At 46.8% G+C, this 18327-nt stretch overlaps 1 protein-coding gene across 9 annotated transcripts in view; it reads right to left on the bottom strand.

The window, feature by feature from the left end:
• The window catches only part of exd3 (exonuclease 3'-5' domain containing 3), a 637814-nt gene that overhangs the window by 252267 nt on the left and 367220 nt on the right, over positions 1–18327 (bottom strand). For all 9 annotated transcript variants that reach the window (XM_078226739.1, XM_078226741.1, XM_078226746.1 and 6 more), the window contains one exon: positions 6843–7053. In XM_078226739.1, the coding sequence (XP_078082865.1) occupies positions 6843–7053 (211 nt within the window). The remainder of the gene's footprint in view (positions 1–6842; positions 7054–18327) is intronic.

Genomic DNA, 18327 nt, shown 5'->3' with positions numbered 1-18327 from the left:
CTGTCCACAACCCCACCAACCTTCGTGTAGTCGGCAAACTTACCAACCCATCCCTCCGCTTCCTCGTCCAGGTCATTTATGAAAATGACAAACAGCAAGGGTCCCAGAACAGATCCCTGGGGCACACCACTGGTGACCGACCTCCATTTAGAAAAAGACCCATCTATACCCACTCTCTGCCTCCTTTGGGCAAGCCAGTTCTGGATCCACAGGGCAGCAGCACCTTGGATCCCATGCCCTCTCACTTTTTCGAGAAGCCTTGCATGGGGGACCTTATCGAACACCTTGCTAAAATCCATATAAACCACATCTACCGCCTTCCCTTCGTCAATGTGTTTAGTCACATTTTCGAAGAACTCCACCAGGCTCATAAGGCATGATCTGCCCTTGACAAAGCCATGCTGAGTATTCTTGAGCATAATAAACCTCTCTAAATGCTCATATATCCTGTCCCTCAGGATCTTCTCCATCAGTTTACCAACCACTGAGGTTAGACTCACCGGTCGGTAATTACCTGGGCTATCCCTTCTTGAAAATAGGAACCACATCTGCAATCCTCCAATCCTCCGGCACCTCTCCCGTCTCCATCGACGATGCAAAGATCATCGCCAGAGGCTCTGCAATCTCTTCCCTCACCTCCCACAGTAACCTGGGGTACATCCCATCCGGACCCGGCAACTTATCTATCTTGATGCTATTCAAAGATTCCAGCACAACCTCTTTCTTAAAGTCCACATACTCAATCCTTTCAGTCCACCGCATGCCCGCAGTACATCCGCCCAGGTCCTTCTCCTCTGTGAAAACCGAGGCAAAATACTCATTGAGCACCTCTGCCATTTCTACTGGTTCCGTACAGACTTTCCCGCCTTCACCTTTTATAGGCCCTATTCCGTCACGTCTCATCCTTTTACTCTTCACATATTTATAGAACTCCTGGTTATTCTCATCGAACCAGTCTTGATGTTTCCTGGTCGAGTGACTGCAACGCACTGGTTCTGTGCCAGGGTGAGCCAATGGGTCATGATGTTCATTTATCCCGCAAGGAGAGTCTCTGACACAGCCAATTAAGGGTTCTCCTTAATCCTACCTGCCAGGGCCTTCTCGTGACCCCTTCTGGCTCTCCTAATTTCCTTCTTTAGTCCCTTCCTACAAGCCGTATACTCTTCTAAATCCCTATCTTCGCCAAGCTCTCTAAGCCTTTTGTACGCTTTCCTTTTCTTCTCGACTAGGTCCCGCACAGCTTTCGTGCACCACGGTTCCTTTAACCAACCAACACCTCCCTGTCTGCTCGGAACGTTGTCCTGTAGAACTCTAGACAGACATTCCTGGAAAAACTGCCACCTCTCTTCAGTACATTTCCCCGAGAATACCTCCTTCCAATTTACTCCTCTAATTTGCTGTCTAATGTCTTCATATTTCCCCTTACTCCATATGAACACTTTCCTAGCTTGCCTGATCTTTTGCCAATGCAAGCCTAAAGGAGATAGAGTTATGATCGCTATCCCCAAGATGCTCTCCCACTGAGAGATCTGACACCTGTCCAGGTTCATTGGTCAGTATATGGGAAATTAGGTTATGTATTTGTGTCAATAATACCTCTCCGTCATGTTTTAGCGCTTGGATAGGGATTCCTGCTGATGCCTTGTTGTTCTTTAGCTGTTGGATGGCCTTTTCTACTTCGTGCCGGGTTGGATGCCAAGATGGTGGGCAGCATGCTGCAAGATGGAGTCGAGGCCACTTGTGTTGAAGATTGAATCCCTGTTAAGGCGGTTTGCAAAGTGCTCTTTCCAGCGGGCGTTGACTGCCTCTCGTTTCTTGATGAACACCTCTCCGTTTCTGGCCAGTGGTGGGGTGATGGCACCTTGGGTGCTTGGGCCATAGGTGGTCCTGACTGCACCAAAAAAAAACCTCATGCGTCATGTTGTTTGGCTAATTGCTGAGTCTTCTGCATTTTCTCCACCTACCTATCTGTTCTTCAGCTCACTGATTTGTTGCTGGGCCTCAGCCGTCTGTGGAGCTGCATACTTGCTCTTGAGTTGGGTTGCCTTTTCAGATTCCAAAAAATCTCGGTTTGCAGCTTATCAGCTCCTGGATCTCCTGGTTATTCTCATCGAACCAGTCTTGATGTTTCCTGGTCGAGTGACTGCAACGCACTGGTTCTGTGCCAGGGTGAGCCAATGGGTCATGATGTTCATTTATCCCGCAAGGAGAGTCTCTGACACAGCCAACCTGTTTTTTTTAATGGCAAAGCCAAACCCTATAGAGGAGGCGATCTTCTTCTGGTTTACCTTTGCAAAATAACGTTGATTGGGAGAGCTGTTCGGGGGTAAGTCCACGTCTGGCATGTGGGAGTCTTTTAAGGAACAGTTGATAAGGCTGCAGGACAGGCATGTGCCTGTAAAAAGGAAGGATAGGAAAGATAGGATTCGAGAACCGTGGATAACCAGGGAAATTGACGATCTGATCACAAAGAAAAGAGAGGCGAACATTAGGTCCAGGCAACTGAAAACAGATGGAGCTCTGGAGGAATGCAGAGAGAGTAGGAAAGAACTCAAACGGGGAGTTAGAAGGGCAAAAAGAGGTCACGAAATATTCTTGGCAGACAGGATTAAGGAGAATCCTAAGGCATTTTATTCATATGTTAGGAACAAAAGAGTTGTCAGGGAAAAAGTCGGACCTCTCAGGGACAAAGGAGGGGAATTATGGTTAGAACCCAAGGGAATAGGGGAGATCCTAAATGAATACTTTGCATCGGTATTCACAAAGGAGAGGGACTTGTTGACAGGGAGTGTCTCAGAGGGAGTTGTTGACCCGTTAGAGAGAATCTCCATTATAAGGGAGGAAGTGTTAGGTTTTTTAGATAACATTAAAACTGACAAGTCCCCAGGGCCGAATGGCATCTATCCTAGACTGCACAGGGAGACAAGAATTGTAATTGCTGGGCCTCTGACGGAAATCTTTGTCTCTTCGTTGGACACAGGTGAGGTCCCTGAGGATTGGAGGATAGCGAATGTGGTACCGTTATTTAAGAAGGGTAGCAGGGATAACCCGGGTCATTATCGGCCAGTGAGCTTGTCGTCCGAGGTCGGGAAGTTGTTGGAGAGGATTCTTAGAGACAGGATGTATGCGCATTTAGAACGGAACAATCTCAGTGACAGACAGCATGGTTTTGTAAGGGGGAGATGGTGCCTTACAGATTTGGTGGAGTTTTTTGAGGAAGTGACAAAAACGGTTGACGAAGGAAGGGCCGTGGATGTCGTCTATATGGATTTAAGTAAGGCATTTGACAAAGTCCCACATGGCAGGTTGGTTAAGAAGGTTAAGGCTCATGGGATACAAGGAGAAGTGGCGAGATGGGTGGAGAACTGGCTTATCCATAGGAACAGTTTTAACAACACCAGGTTAAAGTCCAACAGGTTTATTTGGTAGCAAATACCATTAGCTTTCGGAGCGCTGCTCCTTTGTCAGATGGAGTGGAAACCTGCTCCACTCCATCTGACGAAGGATCAGCACTCCGAAGGCTAATGGTATTTGCTACCAAATAAACCTGTTGGACTTTAACCTGGCGTGTTAAAACTGTTACTGTGTTTACCCCAGTCCAACGCCGGCATCGCCACATCATTGGCTATAGGAGACAGAGGGTAGCAGTCGAAGGGTCTTTTTCCGGCTGGAGGTCTGTGACCAGTGGTGTTCCACAGGGCTCTGTACTGGGACCTCTGTTCTTTGTGATGCATATAAATGATTTGGAAGAAGGTGTAACTGGTGTCATCAGCAAGTTTGCGGATGACACGGAAGATGGCTGGACTTGCGGATAGCAATGAACATTGTCGGACAATATAACAGGATATAGATAGGCTGGAAAATTGGGCGGAGAAATGGCAGATGGAATTTAATCCGGATAAATGCGAAGTGATGCATTTTGGAAGAACTAATATAGGGGGTAGTTATACAATAAATGGCAGAGCCGTCAAGCGTATAGAAACACAGAGGGACCTAGGTGTGCAAGTCCACAAACCCTTGAAGGTGGCAGCACAGGTAGAGAAGGTGGTGAAGAAGGCATATGGTATGCTTGCCTTTATAGGACGGGGTATAGAGTATAAAAGCTGGAGTCTGATGTTGCAGCTGTATAGAACGCTGGTTAGGCCACATTTAGAGTACTGCGTCCAGTTCTGGTCACCGCACTACCAGAAAGACGTGGAGGCTTTAGAGAGAGTGCAGAGCAGGTTTACCAGGATGTTGCCTGGTATGGAGGGTCTTAGCTATGAGAAGAGATTGGGTAAACTGGGCTTGTTCTCCCTGGAAAGACGGAGAATGAGGGGAGATCTAATAGAGGTATACAAAATTATGAAGGGTATAGATAGGGTGAACGGTGGGAAGCTTTTTCCCAGGTCAGAGGTGACGATCACGAGGGGTCACAGGCTCAAGGTGAGAGGGGCGAGGTATAACTCAGATATCAGAGGGACATTTTTTACACAGAGAGTGGTGGGGGCCTGGAATGCGCTGTCAAGTAGGGTGGTGGAGGCAGACACGCTGGCATCGTTTAAGACTTACCTGGATAGTCACATGAGCAGCCTGGGAATGGAGGGATACAAACGAATGGTCTAGTTGGACCAAGGAGCGGCACAGGCTTGGAGTGCCGAAGGGCCTGTTTCCTGTGCTGTACTGTTCTTTGTGTAATCACCACTTTGATCCATTAGCTGGCCTTCCCTTGCCCACCGGATCTCAATCAGCTTGGCGATGCCAATGTTGAAATGTCTGAGCTTCTGGGTAATGCTGTTTCAGTCTGTCACTGCTGGGGCTGTCCATGAGGATCCTGACGTTCCAGGTCCGGAGTGGAAGACGACTGTGCGCAAGTGTTTTTAACGTGGAGTGGCTGTTGCACACCAGTTACCACACAGGCCTGACAGAGCAAGGCCTTGGTCCAGTACCAAAAGGGTCCAATCTGAGGATTCCTCCGTATACACAGGATCTGCTCGGATGAGGAGGATCGGAACAGATACCTCCACACGCTGAAAGATGCCCTCACAAGAACAGGATATGGCGCTCGACTCATCGATCAACAGTTCCGACGCGCCACAGCGAAAAACCGCACTGACCTCCTCAGAAGACAAACACGGGACACGGTGGACAGAGTACCCTTCGTCATCCAGTACTTCCCCGGAGTGGAGAAGCTACGGCATCTCCTCCGGAGCCTTCAACGTGTCATTGATGAAGACGAACATCTCGCCAAGGCCATCCCCACACCCCCACTTCTTGCCTTCAAACAACCACGCAACCTCAAACAGACCATTGTCCGTAGCAAACTACCCAGCCTTCAGGAGAACAGTGACCACGACACCACACAACCCTGCCACAGCAACCTCTGCAAGACATGCCGGATCATTGACACAGATGCCATCATCTCACGTGAGAACACCATCTACCAGGTACATGGTACCTCCTCTTGCAACTCGGCCAACGTTGTCTACCTGATATGCTGCAGGAAAGGATGTCCCGAGGCATGGTACATTGGGGAAACCATGCAGACGCTACGACAACGGATGAATGAACACCGCTCGACAATCATCAGGCAAGACTGTTCTCTTCCTGTGGGGGAGCACTTCAGTGGTCACGGGCATTCAGCCTCTGATCTTCGGGTAAGCGTTCTCCAAGGCAGCCTTCACGACACACAACAGCGTAGAGTCGCTGAGCAGAAACTGATAGCCAAGTTCCGCACACACGAGGACGGCCTAAACCGGGATCTTGGGTTTATGATACACTATCAGTAACCCCCACAGCTTGCCTCCTGGACTTGCAGAATCTCACTGGCTGTCCTGTCTGGAGACAACACACATCTCTTTAACCTGTGCTTAATGCTCCCTCCACTCACATTTGTCTGTACCTTTAAGACCTGGTTGGCTGTAGAGATTCGCATTCTAATCAGTATTCTGTAACTTGATTTTGTGTCTCTGTATGCCCTGTTTGAGAGCAGATATCCACTCCATCTGACGAAGGAGCAGCGCTCCGAAAGCTAATGGCATTTGCTACCAAATAAACCTGTTGGACTTTAACCTGGTGTTGTTAAAACTCTTACTGTGTTTACCCCAGTCCAATGCCAGCATCTCCACATAATGGATAATAATTAGCCAGAACACCAGCGAGATGTCCCTTCCCCATCTTCAAAAGGTGCCATAGTGTATTTTACAGCCACATAAATTGGCAGATGTTTAACATCTCAGCTGAAAGACGGCACAGTGGTTAGCACTGCTGCCTCACAGTGCCAGGGTTCAATTCCAGCCTCGGGTGACTGTATCTGAGGAGTTTGCACATTCTCCCTGTGTCTGCGTGAATTTCCTCTGGATACTTCGGTTTCCTCCCACACTCCAAAGATGTGCTGGTTAGGTTGGTTGGCCATGCTAAATTGCCCCTTAGGGTCAGGGGGAATAGCAAGTAAGTATGTGGGGTTATGTAGATAGGGCCTGGATGGGATACTTGTTGGCGCAGACTCGATGGACTGAATGGCCTCTTTCTGCACTATAGGGATTCTATGATTCTATTTCCCTATTTCTGATGTTAGACTAACTGGTCTGTAACTCCTTGTTATGGGGATAAGATGGAGGGGATCTGGACAGGATGCTCTTATGGAGACTCAATGCAAACTCAATGGGCTGAATGGCCTTCTTCTGCACTGTAGGAGCTCTATGGTTCTGTTTCTATTTGGCTAACTTTGTGTCAGATTATTACAATTCCAAGGAGGATCTTGCAGAGGTACAAGGGATTTCTGGGACAAGCCCATGCTGGTCTGGTTGTTTTTCTCAAGGAGCTGGTAACACTGGCACAGTGAGTTGACAGGAGCTGCTCACCTGCATAAATGATCTGTTGAAGTCGGAGAGGCCGTTTCTCCCAGTTAGATAACTGTTCCGTTTTATCCAGTGGTTTTCCCAACACACACTGCACAAGAAGACTGAGCCCCTTTTCCCGCCGTCTGTTCCCCGAGTTTGCATCATCCTCTCTTGACTCCAGCACATCCACCCCTCTTCTTTTGTCTTGTCTTCGAACTGACAGTCTCTGCAGCTGAACACAGAATTCATACATTTCAATCATTCAAAAACCACAGATGGTCTCAGCACAAGCTGTCTGTTCAGGTCCTACTGGATACAGGCTCCTGGCATTTACTCACTAATTCAGCATCAAATGACAATCTCACTCAGAGATTGAGCAAAAGCACCCGACCTGGGAAAGGCAGAAAGCTTGAGGCTGTTCCTCTTATTCTTCCTTTTCCTATTATTCTGCTTCTTTCCATGCTGCGATTGTTTCCTTTGACAGGAAGAATATCAACTTTACAGAATCACAGAATGATTACAGCACTGAAGGCCATTCAGCCCATCAAATCTGCTCTTTGAATGAGCAATGTGTCATTCCCCTGCCTTCTCCCCAAATCTCTGCACATTCTTCCTTTTACATAATTATATAATTTCCCCTCCAATGCCTCAAATGAACCTGCCTCCAGCACAATCTTGGGCATTGCATTTAGGATCTTAAACTCTCGCTGTGAGAAAAGGTTTCTCCTGATGCCTCCATTGCTTCTTTTATCAATTACCTGAAATCTACACCCTCTAGTTCTTGAGCCATTCGCATTTCTCCCTGTTGGCTCTGTCCAGACCTCTCATGATTTTGAATGCCTCCATCAAATCTCCTCCCCAAGGAAAACAGCCCCAACTTCTCCAATCTTTCCATGTAACTGTTTTTATTTAAGATTAAGAGGCTGTTAAGAGGCAAGAGATATCCACTCCATCTGACGAAGGGGCAGCGCTCCGAAAGCTTATGGCATTTGCTACCAAATAAACCTGTTGGACTTTAACCTGGTGTTGTGAGACTTCTTAGAGGCATGTTAGACATGGAGTAAATAAGGAGAGACTGTTTCCAGTGGCAGAAAGGTTAATAACAAGAGAACACAAATGTAAGTTGATTGGCAAAAGAACCAGAAGATGACAAAATAAAACATATTTTACACACCAAGGTCTCATGATCTGGAATGCACTGGCTGAAAAGAAGAAGATTCAATAATAACATTCAAAAAATGATTGGAATAGTACTTGAACGGAAAAGAAGAAAATATTGGGCCTTGGGAACACAATTGGCCAGCTCTACCAAAGGGCCAGCACAGACACAAAGGCTGAGTGTATCACTATAATTTGATCAAATTAAAGAGCTTGTATTTCTAGAGCCCTTTCACTCTCTCAGGAGGACACAAAGTGCCTCACAGCCAATGAAGTATCTTTGACGTGTAGTTTCTGTTGTAATGCAGTAAATATGACAAACCAGTTTGTGTATTGTAAAATCATAAGAACATAAGTAGTAGGAGCAGGAGTAGGCCATCTAGTCCCTCGAGCCTGCCCCGCCATTCAATAAGATCATGGCTGATCTGATAGTGGTTTAGTTCCACTTACCCGCCCATAACTCTTAATTCCCTTATTGATCAGAAATCTATCTACCTGTGACTTAAACATATTTAACGAGATAACCTCCACTGCTTCAATGGGCAGAGAATTCCAGAGATTCACTACCCTCTGAGAGAAGAAGTTCCTCCTCAACTCTGTTCCAAACTGACTCCCCCTTATTTTGAGGCTGTGTCCTCTAGTTCTTGTTTCCTTTCTAAGTGGAAAGAATCTCTCTGCCTCTACCCTGTCTAGCCCCTTCATTATCTTATATGCCTCTATAAGATCTCAGCCTTCTAAACTCCAACGAGTACAGGCTCAATCTACTCAATCTCTCCTCATAAGCTAACCCCCTCATCTCCGGTATCAACCTGGTGAACAAAGAACAAAGAACAATACAGCACAGGAACAGGCCCTTCGGCCCTCCAAGCCCGCGCCGCTCCCCGGTCCAGGATTGAATCCTGAATCCAGGATCCCCGCCCAATTTTCCAGCCTATCTACATACCAATATCCTATCCACCGAGCTGTCCCTCACAGCTACGATGCTTTGTTCATTACAACCTATTAACTCACCCCCACCCCCCCATTCCAGACCATGTGATCCCCAGGGAGAGGCGAAAACCCAGAGTGAAAAACCCCAGGGCCAATATGGGGAAAAAAAAAAATCTGGGAAATTCCTCTCCGACCCCCTGAGGCGATCGAAACGAGTCCAGGAGATCACAATGGCCCTGATCGGAAAATGCTTCCCAACCCTAGTCATTTCCACAATGAACCTTCTCTGTACTCCCTCCTTCCGCAAATAAGGGGACCAAAATTGCACACAGTACTCTAGTTGCGGCCTCACCAGTACCTTGTACAATTGCAGCAAGACCTCCCTGCTTTTATACTCCATCCCCTTCGCGATAAAGGCCAACATTCCATTTGCCTTCTTGATCACCTGCTGCACCTGCAAACTGAGCTTTTGCGATTCATGCACAAGGACCCCCAGGTCCCTCTGCACAGTAGCATGCTGTAATTTTTCACCATTTAAATAATAGTCCATTTTACTATTATTTCTTCCAAAGTGGATAACCTCACACTTGTCAACGTTATACTCCATCTGCCAGATCCTCGCCCACTCACTTAGCCTATGCAAATCTCTCTGCAGACTTTCCGCATCCTCCACGCAACTCGCTTTCCCACTCATCTTTGGGTCATCCGTAAACTTTGTTACCCTACACTCGGTCCCCTCCTCCAGATCGTCTATGTATATGGCAAACAGTTGAGGCCCCAGCCGATCCCTGCGGCACGCCACTAGTCACCAACTGCCAACTAGAAAAACACCCATTTATTCCAACTCTCTGCTTCCTGTTAGATATGATGATACTACCATTGACACCGCAAACTGCCGGCTCCAAGTGGAAAGGATCTCAAAGAAGATCGCGCATATCGACACAGACATCAAGTCTCTACAAAGATGCAAGAAAGCAGACAACATACCGAATGTCTTTATATGCCCTGTTTGTGAACAGAATTCCCACTCACCTGAGGGCTTAAGGCTCCGAAAGCTTGTGGCTTTTGCGACCAAATAAACCTGTTGGACTTTAACCTAGTGTTGTTAAACTTCTTATCCTGTTAGATAGCCAATCCTCAATCCACGCTAACACTTTACCCCCAACAAGAGAAGGTGTTACAGGCTAATAGGCTGGAGGAAGTAGATGTTTGGAGGGAGGATGTACTAGCAGTTTTGAATAAACTGAAAGTTGATAAGTCCCCTGGGCCTGATGAAATATATCCGAGGATTCTTTGGGAGGCAAAGGATGAGATTGCAGAGCCTTTGGCTTTGATCTTTGGGTCCTCACTGTCCACGGGGATGGTGCCAGAGGACTGGCGAATGTTGTTCCTCTGTTTAAGAAAGGGAATAGAAATGACCCTGGTAATTATAGGCCGGTTGGTCTTACTTCGGTGGTTGGTAAGTTGATGGAAAAGGTCCTTAGGGAGGGATTTACGACCATTTAGAAAGATGCGGATTAATCCGGGATAGTCAGCACGGATTCGTGAAGGGCAAGTCGTGCCTCACAAATTTGATAGTTACCTCCTCAAAAAATTCTAAGTGTGTTGATGAAGGTAGGGCAGTTGGTGTCATATACATGGATTTTAGTAAGGCGTTTGATAAGGTCCCCCATGGTCGGCTTATGATGAAAGTAAGGAGGTGTGGGATGGAGGGAAAGTTGGCCGATTGGATAGGTAACTGGCTATCTGATCGAAGACAGAGAGTGGTGGTGGATGGAAAATTTTCGGATTGGAGGCAGGTTGCTAGCAGAGTGCCGCAGGGATCAGTGCTTGGTCCTCTGCTATTTATGATTTTTATTAATGACTTAGAGGAGGGGGCTGAAGGGTGGATCAGTAAATTTGCTGATGACACCAAGATTGGTGGAGTAGTGGATGAGGTGGAGGGCTGTTGTAGACTGCAAAGAGACATAGATAGGATGCAAAGCTGGGCTGAAAAATGGCACATGGAGTTTAACCCTGATAAATGTGAGATGATTCATTTTGGTAAGACAAATTTAAATGTGGATTACAGGGTCAAAGGTAGGGTTCTGAAGACTGTGGAGGAACAGAGAGATCTTGGGGTCTATAACCACAGATCTCTTAAGGTTGCCACTCAAGTGGATAGAGCTGTGAAGAAGGCCTATAGTGTGTTAGCTTTTATTAACAGGGGGTTTGAGTTTAAGAGCCGTGGGGTTATGCTGCAACTGTACAGGACCTTGGTGAGACCACATTTGGAATATTGTGTGCAGTTCTGGTCACCTCACTATAAGAAGGATGTGGAAGCACTGGAAAGAGTGCAAAGGAGATTTACCAGGATGCTGCCTGGTTTGGAGGGTAGGTCTTATGAGGAAAGGTTGAGGCTGTTCTCTCTGGAGCGGAGGAGGTTGAGGGGAGACTTAATAGAGATTTATAAAATGATGAAGGGGATAGATAGAGTGAATGTTCAAAGACTATTTCCTCGGGTGGATGGAGCTATTACAAGGGGGCATAACTATAGGGTTCATGGTGGGAGATATAGGAAAGATGTCCGAGATAGGTTGTTTACTCAGAGAGTGGTTGGGGTGTGGAATGGACTGCCTGCAGTGATAGTGGAGTCAGACACTTTAGGAACATTTAAGCGGTTATTGGATAGGCACATGGAGCACACCAGGATAATAGGGAGTGGGATAGCTTGATCTTGGTTTCAGATAAAGCTCGGCACAACATCGTGGGCGGAAGGGCCTGTTCTATGCTGTACTGTTCTATGTTCAATGTTCTATCTCAGTATACCTTAATCTTCTGCAGCAACCTTTTGTGAGGCACCTAATCGAACGCCTTCTGGAAATCCAAAAACACCACATCCATCGGTTCCCCTCTGTCAACTGCACTCGTTACATCTTCATAAAAATCCAGTAAATTTGTCAAACACGACTTTCCCTTCATGAATCCATGCTGTGTCTGCTTGATCGAACCATTTTTTTCCAGGTGTCCTGCTATTTCTTCTTTAATGATGGATTCCAGCAATTTCCCAACTGCCAAAATCGCAAATTCCCAAAATCACAAGCAGAAATGCAATAATGATCAGATAGCGCACGGTAGCACAGTGGTTAGCACTGCTGCTTCACAGCTCCAGGGACCTCGGTTCGATTCCCGGCTTGGGTCACTGTCTGTGTGGAGTTTGCACATTCTCCTCGTGTCTGCATGGGTTTCCTCCGGTTTCCTCCCACAGTCCAAAAGATGTGCGGGTTAGGTTGATTGGCCATGCTAAAATTGCCCCTTAGTGTCCTGAGGTGCGTAGGTTAGAGGGATTAGCGGGTAAAATATGTAGGGATATGGGAGTAGGGCCTGGGTGGGATTGTGGTCGGTGCCGACTCGATGGGCCAAATGGCCTCTTTCTGCACTGTAGGGTTTCTATGATTTCTATGAGCTTGTTCTCATGCTGACGGTTGAGGAATAAATACTTTAGAAGATATTGAGACGAATTCACCACAATTGTTACAATTATGAAATGTCTTATGTTCTAGGACTATCTTTTAGATTAGAAATATGAGTATTACGAGTGTGGTGATCAGAACTGCAAACAGTACTCCAGCTGTGGTCTAAGCAGTGTTTTGTACAGCTTCATCATAACCTCCCTGCCCTTATATTCAATGTCTCGGTTAATGTGGCAAATTTGGTGTCTGCCTGACTGTAAACCTGGGTGATTTAATTGTTACAGATCAAAGACACCGATTGGTTTGTTGAGAGAGAGGTTGGAGACAGTGCCCACAGGTATTGGTTATACCATGAATAGACCTCAAGTCTCCAAAGATATAAAAAGATGTTAGAGCCATGAAGTTGTAAAAAATGGTGCTGTAAACTACATAAGTAGTTTAACAACACCGGGCTTGGGGCTCCGAAAGCTTGTGTGGCTTTTGCTACCAAATAAACTTGTTGTACTTTAACCTGGTGTTGTTAAACTTCTTATTGTGTTTACCCCAGTCCAACGCCGGCATATCCACATCATGGCTGTAAACTATCCCAGTTTTTAATTTCTTTTCTTTCCCCCTTCAGCTTGGCCTGGATAGAGTGGACATGGAGAGGATGTTTCCACTCGTAGGAAAAACTAGAACCAGAGGGCACAACCTCAGGCTAAAGAGACATGAAGAGGAATTTCTTCAGCCAGAGAGTGGTGAATCTGTGGAACTCTTTGCCGCAGAAGGCTGTGGAGGCCAGGTCATTGAGTGTCTTTAACACAGAGATAGATAGGTTCTTGATTGATAAGGGGATCAGTAATTATGGGGAAAAGGCAGGAGAATGGGAATGAGAAAAATATCAGCCATGATTGAATGGCGGAGCAAATTTGATGGGCGTAGTGGCCTAATTCTGCTCCTGTGTCTTATGGCTTGTAGATGAGGGTAATGACGCCTTTTCCTCATGGACTCTGACATTCTGCCATCCAGAAGCATACTCTCATTCACTTCCAGCAGGTCTGGGCCCATCCAGTCCCACAACTGAGTACAACTCAGCTGGTAAGCAGTCACTTCCGGGAGTTTTACTCATCACAAAAGGATTCGAGGGCCTTAGTCCCTTCTTACCTGATTCTTAGCTCATCTAGTGTTCGGGGATTGCCCAGACTCTCCCACTTGCTATCATCTAAGATCTACGTGATAGAGGAAAGGACAGGAAGCCATGCTGTCGGTGGGCCTCAGCTGATATAGTCCGGCATCAAATTCTAACAGGACTAGGCAGGGTAGATGTAGGGTGGATGTTTCCGATGGTGGGGGAGTCCAGAACCAGGGGTCACAGTCTGAGGATTCAGGGTAGACTATTTAGGACGGAGGTGAGGAGACATTTCTTCACCCAGAGAGTGATGAGCCTGTGGAATTCATTACCATAGGAAGTAGTTGATGCCAAAACATTGAACGTATTCAAGAGGCAGCTGGATATAGCACTTGGGGCGAATGGGATCAAAGGTTATGGGGAAAAAGCAGGATTAGGTTATTGAGTTGGATGATCAGCCATGATCGTAATGATCAGGGGCGGCACGGTAGCACAGTGGTTAGCACTGCTGCTTCACAGCTCCAGGGACCTGGGTTCGATTCCCGGCTTGAGTCACTGTGTGGAGTTTGCACATTCTCCTTGTGTCTGCGTGGGTTTCCTCCGGGTGCTCCGGTTTCCTCCCACAATCCAAAGATGTGCGGGTTAGGTTCATTGGCTATGTTAAAAAAAAATTGCCCCTTAGTATCCTGAGATACGTAGATTACAGGGATTAGCAGGTAAATATGGAGGGATATGGGGGTAGGGCCTGGGTGGGATTGTGGTCAGTGTAGACTCGATGGGCCAAATGGCCTCTTTCTGCACTGTAGGGTTTCTATGATTTCTATGAATGGTGGAGCAGGGTCGAAGGGCCAAATGGCCTCCTCCTGCTCTTCATCTTCTATGTTCCTATAAAAGGAGTTGCTGACCCTCAGAATGTCAGACTGTGATGACTTTACCAAGCCATCTTCTTCCTTTGGGCTACTGATCACAGACTTCTCTCTGTGCACCATTTGGAAGGCAAAACGTGAACACATATCATCCTGTTCCACAGAGCGGACTCTGGACCGGAAGATGATCTTGGAGGTCTTGGAGGTAAAGAGCGAGGCTAGCTGGCTTTACACCTCTTGGAGATCCTCCTTGACATTGACCCCCATCACATGCAGCTGCAGCAGATTCTGCATGGCTTCTGGAGTTGGGACATTTCCTTCTGTTCCTTTCTCGCCTTCTGAGCACCTTTGAGAATGAAAAACCTCGCAATGTTCTCCTTGATTGCTTTTCCACCAGAGTGACTGGAACTAAAGATGTGCAGGTTGAGTGGATTGGCCATGTTAAATTGTCCTTTAGTGACCCAAGATGTGTAGGTTAGGAGGATTAGCAGGGTAAATATGTGGGGTTATGGGGATCGGGCCTGGGTAAGATGCTTTCTTGGAGAGTCGGTGCAGACTCGATGGGCCAAAAGGCTGCACTGTCAGGATTCTCACATTGTCTGACTCAGTTCTCCAAACTTTGTAATCCTTTTTGAGATCTTCAATGTTTTCTGGGTTCACAGTTTCACGTTCAGCTTCCACATCCCCTGGCAACCTTCTGGTGTTCTTGTAAGTAACAGTCAGCCAGTAGGGGTAGGAGGCAGTTATCAGAGAACACTGGCTTGACAGCGGTGGATCTGACCATGAATGCTCAGGGCACAAGCAAGAAGTCTGTCCTAGAATGGATGGACCTGTCTGGCCATGACCAGCTGTATCTATGCTATGCTCTGTCTGCAGGATTGCTGAAGACATGGTGCAGCTGGACATCTTGTTTCCACCAGGAATCTGGAGCGAACGTCCAGTCTGCTGAGTTATCCAGCAGCATCATTGATGCAGTTGAAGTCACCACTGAGAATGACCAGCAGCAGTGGGAGCTGCTCAGGGAGAGCCAGCCACTCACTGTTTTGAGCTGGGGAATACATGTTCATTAACCAGAGCACAACATTCTTTTACAATATGTCTGCTATGAGGAGGTCACCACTCACACCTCGTTAACTCTGGAGATAGTGAAATTGCCCCCCTCCCGCCACAGAACACAAGGCCGGAGGAGTGAGAATCATTTACTCTTGACCAGATCCAAGACTCATGGTACCACCGTTGCTGATAGCCATTTTTAAAGTTTATTATTTATTTATTGAATCATACAGCACAGAACCAGGCCCTTCGGCCCACCATGTCTATGCCGATCATCAGATACCAATCTATACTAATCCCATTTACGAGCACTTGGACCATAAACTACAATGCCTTGGTGGTTTAAGTGCTTGTCCAGATGCTTCTTAAATGTTGTGAGTGTAACTGCCTCCACCACCCTCTCAGATAGCACGATCCATATTACCACCCTCTGGGTGAAAAAAACTTTCCTCAGTTCCCCTCTAAACCACTTACTTCTCACCTTGAACCTATGCCCTCTGGTCTAAGACACCTCTGCCGTTAGGAAAAGATTCTTCCGATCTAGCCTGTCTATGCCTCTTATAATTTTGAAACATAGAAAATAGGTGCAGGAGTAGGCCATTCGGCCCTTCGAGCCTGCACCACCATTCAATATCATCATGGCTGACCATGCACTTTCAGTATCCCACTCTCGCTTTCTCTCCATACCCCTTGATCCCTTTAACCACAAGGGCCACGTCCAGCTCCCTCTTGAACATATTTAACGAACTGGTCCCAACTGCTTTCTGTGGTAGAGAATCCCACAGGTTCACAATTCTCTGAGTGAAGAAGTTCTTCCTCATCTCAGTTCTAAATGGCTTACCCGTTATTCTTAGTCTGTGACCCCTAGTTCTGGACTTCCCCAACATCGAAACATTCTTCCCGCATCTAGCCTGTCCAGTTCCATCAGGATTTTATATATTTTTATGAATACCTCTATCAGATCCCTCTCAGCCTCCTCTGCTCCAGGGAAAACCACCCCAGACTATCCAGTTTCTCCTCATCGCTGAAACGTTCCATCCCAGGTAACATCCTGGTGAATCTCCTCTGCACCCTCTCACATCCTTCCAATAGTGTGGTGACCAGAACTGCACACAATACTCCATCTGTGGTCTAACCAATCTTTTATAAAGTTGTACCAAGACCTCCTTGTTCCTATATTCTATGCCCCGGCTCATGAAGGCAAGCATTCCGTACACCTTCTTCACCGCCATATCTGCCTGTGCTGCCACCTTCAGGGATCTACGGACTTGTACACAAAGATTCCTTTATTCCTCAATACTCTCTAGGGACCTACAATTCATGGTGTATATCCTACCATTATTAGACCTCCCAAAATGCATCATCTCACACTTATCAGGATGAAATTCCATCTGCCATTGCTCTGCCCAATTTATCAGCTGATCAATGTCAGTCTGTCGCCTCAGATTATCCTCCTCACTATCAACAACACCACTAATTCCCGTGGCACCTGCAAACTCACTAATTATACCTTCTACTTTCACATCCATGTCATTAATATATATAAAAACAGCAAAGGTCCCAGCGCCGACCCCTGTGATACACCGCTTGTCACAGGTTTCCAATCACAAAAGCAACTCTCTACCATCACCCTTTGCCTCCTATTAACAAGCCAATTTGCCAACTTGCTTTGGATCCTATGGGCTCTAACTTTTTGGACAGCCTTCCATGTGGGACTTTGTCAAAAGCCTTACTGAAGTCCATGTAAACCACATCAACTGTGCTAACCTCATCAATATATTTAGTTACATTTTCAAAAAAATTATTAAATTAGTCAGACAGGATCTCCCACCAACAACTCCATACTGACTATCCCTGATCAATCTCTGCCTTTTCAGCTTTGATTAATCCTGTCCCTCAGAATTCTTTCCAATTATTTCCCTACCACTGATGTTAGACTAACTGGCCTGTAATTACCTGGCTTATCCCTGCTGCCTTTTATGAATAAAAGCACCACATTGGCTATCCTCCAATCATCTGGCACTTCATCCCTGACCAGCGAAGATTTAAATATCTTAGTTAGGGCCCCTGCAATCTCTACCCTGCCTCCCATAGCAGTCTGGGATACATCTCATCAGGCCCTGGGGATTTATACACCTTTATGTCTGCTAAGACATCTAATACCTCCTCTTTATTAATCTTAATGTGGTCCAGAACTTCACCTTCCCAACTGAAATCTCCAGCTACAATGTCTTTCTCCTCAGTGCATACAGATGCAAAATATTCATCTAAGACCTCGCCCACATCCTTTGGTTCCACGCACAGATTGTCCCTTTGCTTTGTAATGGGTTCCACTCTTTCTCTGGTCATCCTCTTGCTATATTTCAGGAAAATTACAATCACCAGGGATTGGTACTGGAATGACTCCATGGAGGTGAAAGTCCTGTCACCAAGTTATTTTATTTACACCATACATTTATACACAGCCAGCTCTCCAGTTGCTCCCTGCTGAATGCAGGCTCGGAGTCTGACACATCTGCTTTAAATAGGGAGCATGAGGCTCCCTGATTTAACCATCAATTAGGACTCATCAGGTAGCTTTTTCGGCACCAATCAAGTAAACGAACTCAAATTAACTTAGGGACAAAGTAAAAGGGGCGGCTCCCCAAAAGGAAGGGGGGAACAGCCCGAACCAAAATCAAAGTCGAAAGGAAACTTAAAACGTCAAACCAAAAGGTGATTATCGGGGTCGATAATACACCCCAGCCCCTGCGGCGCCCAGCGGTCGCGGAAGGAGTCAACCGCACCCGTGGACACCGCATGCTCCCTCTCCAGAGACACCTGGCCGCGAATGTAGCTGCGGTAGAGGGGCAGACAGTCGGGATGGACGGCCCCGTCGATGACCCGCTGCCTGGACCTATTGATGGCGCGTCTCGCCAGGCCCAGGATCAGGTTCACGA

This window comes from Mustelus asterias, chromosome 13 (genome assembly GCF_964213995.1).
Source record: "Mustelus asterias chromosome 13, sMusAst1.hap1.1, whole genome shotgun sequence".
Lineage (NCBI taxonomy): Eukaryota > Metazoa > Chordata > Chondrichthyes > Carcharhiniformes > Triakidae > Mustelus > Mustelus asterias.
The sequence above is the reverse complement of the archived record's forward strand: the minus strand, read 5'-3'. Positions and strand labels throughout refer to the sequence as shown.